The sequence below is a fragment of the Chenopodium album genome, chromosome 5, assembly GCF_948465745.1.
Source record: "Chenopodium album chromosome 5, dcCheAlbu1.1, whole genome shotgun sequence".
NCBI lineage: Eukaryota > Viridiplantae > Streptophyta > Magnoliopsida > Caryophyllales > Amaranthaceae > Chenopodium > Chenopodium album.
The window spans coordinates 12,596,933-12,606,493 of record NC_137838.1 but is presented as its reverse complement, the minus strand read 5'-3'; the positions used below and the strand labels follow the sequence as shown (position 1 = coordinate 12,606,493).

The following is a 9,561-nucleotide window of genomic DNA, read 5'->3' as shown; positions in this document are numbered from 1 at the left end:
CTTACGGGCGTGTTTTAATATTTGCTTTACTTTTTTTTTACAGCCGTATTTTACGGTCATATTATATTACTTGATCCATTGTCTTTTTTAAACCTTTCATAATATTTTACAAATTTCTTTTCTCCTAGTGGACCCTTAATTATCATACTTTAATATTTTCAAATCATCTATTCTCCTAACTATCATACTACATTAGTTTCAAATTATTTGTAACAATTAGATTTTTCACTCACACCTTATGTCAAATCGTTGCAAATAATATAAACGAAAGTAATATATTTTTTTTTAAAAAAACAATTCATTAATAAAAAGCTATTCGATATCTACAAATGAAGGACTTGTTTTCATTGACTGAAATGAGCTGAATAGAACTGAACTGAATTGAGCTGAACTGAACTGAAATGAATAATTTATTAGAGAAGGAAATTAGGAGCTGAATTGAACTGAACTGAACTTATTAGAGCTAAACTGAACTGAAAATAATCTGATGAGAACATGGCCGAAATCTAAATCTAAACAGGGATAATACTTTTTTTTTGCACCAAATTCACTTCCTTGATACTCTGTATTTCTTTTAAAACCCTGTATATCTAGAAATGCTCTATATTATAGAACAAGTAATAAAATACGAAGGGAGTATAAAATAAAGGGAGTATTAATATTAATAAATTACAAAACAATTTTGGTGTCTGACTTCACTAACAGTTCCTCTGCAAATGCAAACAAAGAATCAATAATTAAAGAATGCCCACCCAAATAAAATCAAACAAGAGGCCCAAAATTAATTTAATTATAAAAATAAAAACCCCCTTTTTAAATATTTTATTTACTTTTTTATTTTCGAAAGAATAAAGGAAAGATTACCCATTTTAGTTTGTTTTTCTGGGTTTTTTTTTTGTAAGCCAACCTCTCATTCTCTCTCCTCTTCTTTGCCAAGCAAATTTTCAGGTTCGCAAGAACAAACCCATTTCCTTTTTTTTAATTTTTTTTTGATAAAAATCAAAATTTCATGCATTTTAATTTCTTCCCTTGTTCAAATTTCTCAATTTTGAATTGATTGATTGCGTTAGCAAATGGGTTTTTTTGGTTGAGTTTGATTGATTTCTTTATTAATTTATTTTGATTCTTTTTAATATTTTTTTTATTTCCTGATGAGATTCTTGTTTTGGGTATTTCAGGTTGATGCTGGATCTTTGAGTATTTGCTGTATTATCAGAGAATTGAAGAGATGATGCTCTAGGGTTTTGCTTATATGGTACTGTTCAGTTGAGAATCTTGAGATCCTCTGGTGCAATTTGATATTGGTTTGCTCAATTTTTCATTTGGTTTGATGGATTTTTATTGTTTTCATGGTTTGATGTTGCTACTCTCCAAGTTTTTCTGATTATCTCAAGTGAAGGGTGTTTGAGGATTTGCATCTTTTTTCATTTGATTGCGTTAATCTTAGTGATCTTCAATAGGGGTGTCATAGCTCTGAGTATTCATTTTTCGATTTCGGTTTCAATATCAGTTGGTTGTAACTTGGAGTTTTCGTTTTCGATTTTAATTGGTTCAAGTGAAGTGAAAGTAGAAGCTGATATATTAGATTACTTTAACTAAGTGTTGGGATTCAGGAAGATAATTTGCTGGTATTTTTGTGATTGTTGAATGTTTTGTCATAGTTTTGATATGGTGGTTCTGTTTCATTGTTAACAACTGACTGTAGCTGATCAGTCTTTTGGGTGGTTTCAAAGGGTATCTTTTTCCTGTATAAGATGGAAAGTGACATGGGAAGGGAGGGGTTGAGATTGAAGGTTGAAATTAAAGAAGAGGAGCAGATACCTTCTGAGATGGAAATTGATTACGGTGGAACTGAGAGTCCCAAGTTTGAAATTGAAAGCAAAATTTCCGAGCTAGGTGAGGGAAGTAATGTTGTGTTTGCGAGAGAAGGGCCGCTATATATGGAGGACACTGGAATGTCCAAGGTTGGATGCTATGGTTCTAAGAAGCAGAAATCGAAGGCAGTGACGACAAGTTCTCAGGTGGGGAAGAAAGGTAGTGTAGGAAATGAAAAGAAGCTCAGTAGACAAGATAGGATTGAGCTGGGAAAACTTTTTCAAAGTGCTGTGAGCTCTCATGATTGGGACTTGGCAGAAAGTTTGATTCTGTTTGCTGATCCACTAACTCTTAATGATTTCCTTTGCATCTCATTGGATTCGATATGGTTTCTTACTACACACGAGGAGTTACATGGTATTACGGGACTAGTGAAGAAGATAATAGCTAATGGAGCTTATGACTTCACAAGAGCAGCTCTTCGAACTTCGTTTCTCGCATCTTGTGTCTCTGCATGTCAGAGCCGAACAATGGACCTAGCAGATACAGTGACTGTGATGGCCCAAAGGTAGTTCCATTTGATTGATGTAATGATATTAAATGTTTATAAGGTGTAGACTTGTAGTCGTTGTAGACAATAGGAGCTACATGTTTTTGTCATTTGGTGAAAAGGAAAGGGGTTGGTTAAGCTGTTTTTGTCTACCCACTTATTGAGCATAGCACTTCATTTCTTATTGTTGAGGTGATATCTTGGTACAGAGTTATGCAGTTATAGAATTAAGCTCTTGCAATTATTGTCTTGTAATATGAATTATTATTATATAACCAAAGTGTTCATTCTCTCCCCTCCCATAGCTTGGTATTACGAGGTCTTTCCAGGTACCAGATAAGATGATGTCTTTCTTTTGCCACCTTAGCATCTGATTTTGCATCTTATTGCTACACCACAGCAGGCATCTAATTTATTTCCTCAATTTGTGCAATAAATCTTGGTTAGGTTGCATGAGCGACTTCAGGAATGCAATGGTGATGATGTTTTGAAGGCAGAGGCTGGTGCTAAGGTCCAAAAGTTCACTGAATGGGCTCTGAAATGCATTGGCTTTCATTCTCGGTGTCATGAGAACAAAGAGAAAATGCATCGTGATTCTGCTGCTGAGATACAGCTTCAACTGTCCGCCTTTAAGATATTTCTTGATCTTGCTGGAAGCAATCTCACCGGAAAGGACTTTACTGAGGCCTTTGATGCTGCTTGCTTCCCTCTTACTTTGTTTAGTAGTTCATTTGATCCTGGATGGTCTTGTGGAGCATCAGCTACTGCTATACAAGGGCTCCTTGGTATGCTGGTCGAGGGTGGTGCTGATAATGTAAACCAGTGTTTTCTTGAAGCCTCACGTTTTGGCAGCACTGAGTTAGTGCGCATTTTGTTGCAGGTATTTCCTTTTGTCTTTTGTTTACAGTACTTTATCTTTTGTTGCCTGAATGCCGTTTGTTGTGCACAAATTAAACCTTTTATTTTTGAGGTTCATAGTAAATCATAGCTACCGTTTGACTTCCTCTTTTATTTGAAAAGTGTATCATTATTAATTTTGACTTCTTAAAGTCTTACATGGCCACTATTGAAGTTCTTAAGAGATCCACTAGTGTTGAAAGAAAAGTCCTATCTTGTCTAGATGAGCACTCAAACATTAGGCTAGCCTAGAACAACATCTTTATGACTTTATCTGAAGTTGGACAAAGAATGAACTTAAATATCAAGTCATCAAACTATTTTCTTGAATTAGTATTTCATGTGCTGTTCTCAAAGATCACAAGGCCAAAGGTGGATCTTTGTTTGGCTTATATGCTTATTTTCTACGCCTAAATGACCAATTACTAACCATTAAATCCTTTTAAGTTATAATTTTATTTTAGCTTGAGGGAAAAAAAAAAACCCTAAACTTGAATTACAGTTTAGTGGTGGCGTGGTGCCTAGGATTTTACTATATATATTCCTTGTGTTTATATCCAATTATCCATCAGTAGCATGATTCTAGCTATGCAACAATTGCAATGCACTTGCAGCATTGCCAAATGCTAACTTTAACTATCCAATGTGTTGCATCTGATCATTGGATCTCTGTCACTTTCTCCCTGCCTTTAATGAACTATGTATTGTCACCTCAGCTGTACACCTTTTGTAGCACTGGAGCAAATCACCTTTTGAACTATGTGATTATTATTCATTGTTTAAGGCTTCTTAGCTGTAACAATCTTTGCTGTCCTAGTGCTACACTAAACATGTGGCAGTGTTGCTTCTCAATTTAATATGTGTTTGCTGGGATTTTGCTACCTCTAACTTTCCACATTGCTAATCCCCCTTCCTGTGGCCCTTTTCTTTTAGATTCAATTTACAATGGTTCTTTTACTTAGAACTGATTGATCACCACAGCAGTGACATCACTACCAAGATACCATATTACAGTCACTGATTGTACCATTGTTTGTTTGGCATGACAAAAATTGACACCCTTACATGAGCTTTTTTTATTTTTTTATTTCTTGAAGGCTTTGTTTCTTTCCATGCCTCTTTACTAGATTGAATCTTGGTTTTCTGAATTCTTTGTGGCTTTGTGCTTAAGTCATAATGTAATCTTGGTGTACATACTAAGAGTGCCACAAACTTGTCCTCCTTAATGTGCTCTTCACACTTTTGCTGTTCAGTTTCTAGTTTTAATCCTAGGCTGAGCTAGAGGGATTATGAATTTTGAGGAGCAATGCTTGAGTTGGCAGATATGGTTAAAAGAAATTTAAGTAGACATCAAGGAGTTTGTTTGAGGTGGAAGGTTAATTGCTATTGGAAGTAGGCTGGTGGATGGTCTATGAGGAGCAAGGCTTGAGTACAGAAATTTGGTATGAAGGATATTAGAGCAGCGAGCATGAACTTTGTATGGGGCATGGAAGGTTATCACTGTCAGCACCAGGATTTTCTAGAAGGGTTAGTGATCAGGTAGAAGGCTCATGGTATGAAAAAGATCAATGAGTTTGGTTAAGGCGGGGGAAAGTTTTATTTGTGAGAGATCAGACCAATGGTGGAAAAATGGAGAAATTAAAGAAAAGTGTAAGATATTCTACCAGGATGTGCAGGATATCAACTTGAAATATGTTTCTGTTTTTTCAAGTTATTTCTTTGTAAAATCCCCTAGTATGTTGGTGCCTCTTACTCAAAGTGCCAACCTAATCTTTACTCCTGTTATTTTGTTGGACCTTCACTGTTTAAGGGGATTTTATGTACTACTGCTGTTGGGAACTTTCAAAATGATACTTGCATTTCAAAGCTATTGTCTGCACAACACTGATTGAAGTTGAAATCTGCTGTCAGATAGTAATTCAAAAGATTACAAATCTGTGTTCAATTCATAGGTAGACTAAGGCTCAAAAAATATTGTTCAGTATAAACCAATCCTTATAAGTCATAATCAGTCTTCAATTAGTCAATATTAGTTTTAATTTGTACAAGTAAGTTTCAATTAGTAAAAATCAGTTGAATAAAAGTTATAGTTCAGTTGGAATCAGGTGGTAAAAATCAGTTTAGATGAGCGAAAATTTAAAAATCTGTAAAACTATCAATTTTATTGTATAAAAACACTGGACAACAGGAAAAATCTAAATTAGTAATAATTTTGGTTTAATACATAAAATAACTGTGCCTTGTTGAACTTACTTTTTGAGAAATATGTTAATAATTTCTTTCACATGATGATAAATTTCCATGTATATGATTGCTTTTTAATGATGAACCTTATTTTTTTTTTCAATAGCAATGAATTTAAGTAGAAACATCCATTCTATGGTTTTAGTTATTTATTTTGTAAGGGTAGAGGGAGTTATGGTTTGGGTGTAATTTGGTTTAACACGTGTCTAAAGCTAGTCCCGGAACCTAAATGTCTCATTGTTGATTTTATAATTTTAAGTGATTATCATATCCTGAATTTCTGTATCTTTGCCTGGTGACTATATTATAAATGTTGCAATCTGTGATTTTTTTATTCTTTCTTAAGTTTACTACTTTCTGAATGTTTAGTGGGAGATTTAAGAACATCTTCATAGGTCTTGGGAATCTCAGAAACGTGCGGATCATTATGGATAAAATATGGATCATCTGCTCTTAAATAGATCTACAATTATAGAGCTTCATCAAAGGACAGTTTTGGTCATTCTCTCGGTTGTTAACTTGCACAGGAAATTTGTACATGCACAGACAATCTATATATGAATAATTTTGGATCTGTTATCCATACAAGAGGATCTGTATGCTGTTGAGCAAAATTCGAGTCAAAATTATTGGGTGAAAAGCTTACCTGTTACTGTTAGTGGCTTAACTCCTGAAATCTGCTAGACAGGAATATCTTAGTACTGCTTGTCTAAATGCACTATGTTTCTGTGATACCAAATCTGGGACTTCAGTGCTATAGTCAATACCGGAATCATGTTGCCTAATTGGGGGAAAAAAAGAGTAACAAAAACCTGTGAAGTGTGGGCTGGCTCCCGGCAAGGATGAGGTGTGAAGGGTGAAAGCCATCTGATATGGTATCTGTTTATATATATCTTGGTAAGGAGAAGAGGGATACAGACTTGTGAAGTGAGGGCTCGCGGAGATGAGGGGATAAGGGTTGATTAAATTTATACTAGAGCTCAATTGCGTGGTGATTTGTTTACCTTATAAGAGCGTTAATTGGGATGCCACATGAAATCCACCAGTAGCTTTTTCTCTCAACTTTTACGCACAGAGAAAATCAGAAGTATTGAGTAGATTAGATGGGTGATAAATGTCGTTATGCAAGTGTTGATTGGGCATGTAACATGTTATTGTGAACTTGTTGGCTAGGGATGGACTGCCTCTGGCTTGCTTAGGCTTTTAGGAGAGTGCTTTTAGTATATATTTGGGCTTAATGTCAATGGGCTGCAAGGCAATTTTGGGGTCTTAATTTTTGTTGCCTCCCACGTATAAGAGCCAAGTTGCAATCTCTTACTGGGTTTTCATGCCTGATCGGGGTAGAAAATTAGAAAGCTGAAATCTTATGAAGGCTGGTGCAATTTTTGTGTTTTTATGTACTTTCTGTTTCCACTAGGCAGGATTAGGTTTTAATTCCTTGCCCATCTTTATTCCATATCCTTCTGAAATTGTTCATATGTAAAATGTAGTATAAAGTTCCTTCCCTACCCGCCTTTTGCCTGTTTTTCTTTGTCAGCCAAACTCAGAATTTTAGGTTTTTTGTCGGGGAGAGTTTATACTTTTATCATGTTTTTTTATAGGGCTACGTATTCTGGTCTCATTGTCTGCTACAATAGAATGTTTACAAGTCTCTTAGTCAACATTAAATTATTTGGTGACTAGATAAGCTTACTCTGTCGAGTCTCTTTCAGAGTCTGGGTGCTTGGAACTAATTTCTCTTACTGTGGTAGTTGCTTCATTTTAGTAGATTTTTTTTAGGTTAGGCCATTAGGGTCTTTCATTGGATGTGGCATTGCAATCCCACTGGTTCAAAGGCTCTTTTATTTCACTTATATTGTTTAGTTGACTATTGGTCTATATTACTTGATAGAAGCTGTGGCAATGGCTTAATTACTTTAAATGACGTGTTGGGAGTTAATGGCTTTCCTTTTCCGGTTAATGGGTATCATGTATTGAATATGTAATTCTCATTCACAGTTTTCTGGCACGAGATAGATCACATTTTAGTTTATACTAACAATTAGCGAAAGCTGAATCTTGCTTGTTGTCCCGTTTATGCAGTTTTGTCAACTGACTACATGGAATTACAATTACTTGTCAAAATAATTAAATTGTCAGAGTTTATGATTTTTTTAATAAATATTGTTCTTTAGTTTAGTTTTTATTTATATATATATATATTTTTTAATTACGTAGTAACATGTGGCTTATTTTTTTGTTCTCCTAGATTGCTCAGCGTAACAGCTTGGATGTGGACGTTGATCTGGCCTTGGGTTTTGCTTCTCATTATGGCAAGATCAACACAATGGAGTGTTTGGTAGAAGAAGGTAATGCCATGGCGTTTTTAGGACCTCTAATGCGAGCAGCCGAGAGGGGGTGTTTGCCAGTTGTCCAGTGGTTTGTTGGTAGAGGTTGCCAAGACATGGAATTATGTCTCGCGCTGACCGCTGCCACCTCAAGCAGCCAAGTCGAGGTTGCTTCTTACCTTCTTCCCCAAGTACCACAACATGTTCTTACCGCACTCAGCATTGAAATCCTCAAAGCAGCTGGAGAGAGAAGTGGTGGGTCCCTTGAGGGAGTCGCTTTTCTTCTCCGCTCAGACTTTCTAGGAGATCCAACAGGCACATATGCTGTTGCAGATAGCATTGCTCGGTCAGAGGACGATTCAGTTGCTCCCGAGCTTCGTACATTTCTCCGGGAGCAGTGGTCGGAGGATGCCTTCACGGATGGCTTGTTACAAGGCCAAGAACATTTTGTGAACATGGTTAGAATTCTAAACCGAGGAGAATCTCCTCTTTGCCTTGGAGATCTTCCTCCACCGTTGAGGGTGGCAATCGCCTACTTGCCTGTGTATAGAGAGAGTGTGAAGGCAGGTGGGTGTTTGTTATCTCAAAAGCTTAGAGGTCAACTTGTGGAAGCCGTCAGGAGGCTTGGAGGTGGGGTACTTGGAGATGCAAGCCAATGTCACGAGCTTTTAGCCGTCTTAGAGCACCATCTTCGACCATTTTTGCCCGGCATGTATTCAACAACCTAAGCATAAAACGCCATCAGCAACCGCAACTTCCTCTCGCAGGTTCGCAGATGCTGCCTTTTCTTTTCTCCTTTTTAACTTCATACCATAGGAAAAATAAGTAAGATCACATTGTTAGCAAGGGTTTTGAGGCTGCTGCCGCTGACATATAGCTAGCTTCCAAGAGTCTCTCTCCGTCACTCCTCATCCGCACTTCCTCTCGGTGTGTCAACTTATGATAATGATATTGGTCCATGTGCATTCTATGTACAATGTAAAATAGAAGAAAATCACATGTACTGTAGAAAGAGACGGATGGGTCGGTTACGACATCCGGGGGGTGGTGGTATCCATGTATATTTAGCTACTATGCTTATGTGAGGGATTGAGGGTCCATCTAATGGCTGTACTAGTCTGTTTCACTTCAACTTGGTTATAAGTCAGGTGCCTGGAATTGTCACCTTGCTTTTTCAATGAGCTTCAATTTTAGTCTGAAATTATTATTCTTGTTGCACATGCTTATGCCTGTTCTTATTTGTTTTTTTTATTTGAAAAATGCAATAATTATTGGTAAATAATTTGATGAATATTAATGCATAATACTCGTGACATGGGCCATATTCTTGTCTCTTTCTTTTTGTTGGTGGGCCGGTGGGGGTGGTGTGGTATGGCCGTGTGGGGTCTTTATGTTGCACACATACCTAAATTTTTTTCAGGTTTCTTCTTATTTTTCTATGTTGTTTTTGATTTACAACTATAACAACTCCAAAGTTAATTAATATTTTAAAAGTCCTACGGGTGTCAATTCAGGTGGTCGCGTTGGGTTCAGTGAGATTAGTCCTACGGGTGTAAATTGTTGTATCCATTTGAGTCAGAATCTATTACGGGCTGGTTTTAGGTTAGATCGGGTTTTGACACCTTTATATACACATATTTCGTAACAAGTTGTATAATGAACTTAAAATTATGTATTTTTATGCACACTTTTAATTACTTATATTTCGTTAAAAAAAAAAAAAAAGAA

General features: G+C 36.3%; 1 protein-coding gene across 1 annotated transcript; it reads left to right on the top strand.

Moving 5' to 3' along the window:
- The first annotated feature begins 784 nt into the window (after positions 1–784).
- Positions 785–9,051, top strand: LOC145631925 (ankyrin repeat protein SKIP35-like). Its single transcript, XM_081684155.1, has 4 exons — positions 785–948; positions 1,179–2,383; positions 2,813–3,245; positions 7,755–9,051. The coding sequence occupies exons 2-4, from the start codon at positions 1,755–1,757 to the stop codon at positions 8,559–8,561; spliced, it is 1,869 nt and encodes a 622-aa protein (XP_081540281.1). The 5' UTR covers positions 785–948; positions 1,179–1,754; the 3' UTR covers positions 8,562–9,051.
- Positions 9,052–9,561: the final 510 nt, after the last annotated feature.

What these genes read in the sequence shown, in the direction of transcription:
- LOC145631925 (XM_081684155.1), top strand. Translation starts at nt 1,755, where the DNA reads ATGGAAAGTGACATGGGAAGGGAGGGGTTGAGATTGAAGGTTGAAATT. An exon ending in GTGACTGTGATGGCCCAAAG is followed by an intron (nt 2,384 to 2,812) that starts GTAGTTCCATTT and finishes AATCTTGGTTAG; the next exon opens with GTTGCATGAGCGACTTCAGG. An exon ending in TAGTGCGCATTTTGTTGCAG is followed by an intron (nt 3,246 to 7,754) that starts GTATTTCCTTTT and finishes TTGTTCTCCTAG; the next exon opens with ATTGCTCAGCGTAACAGCTT.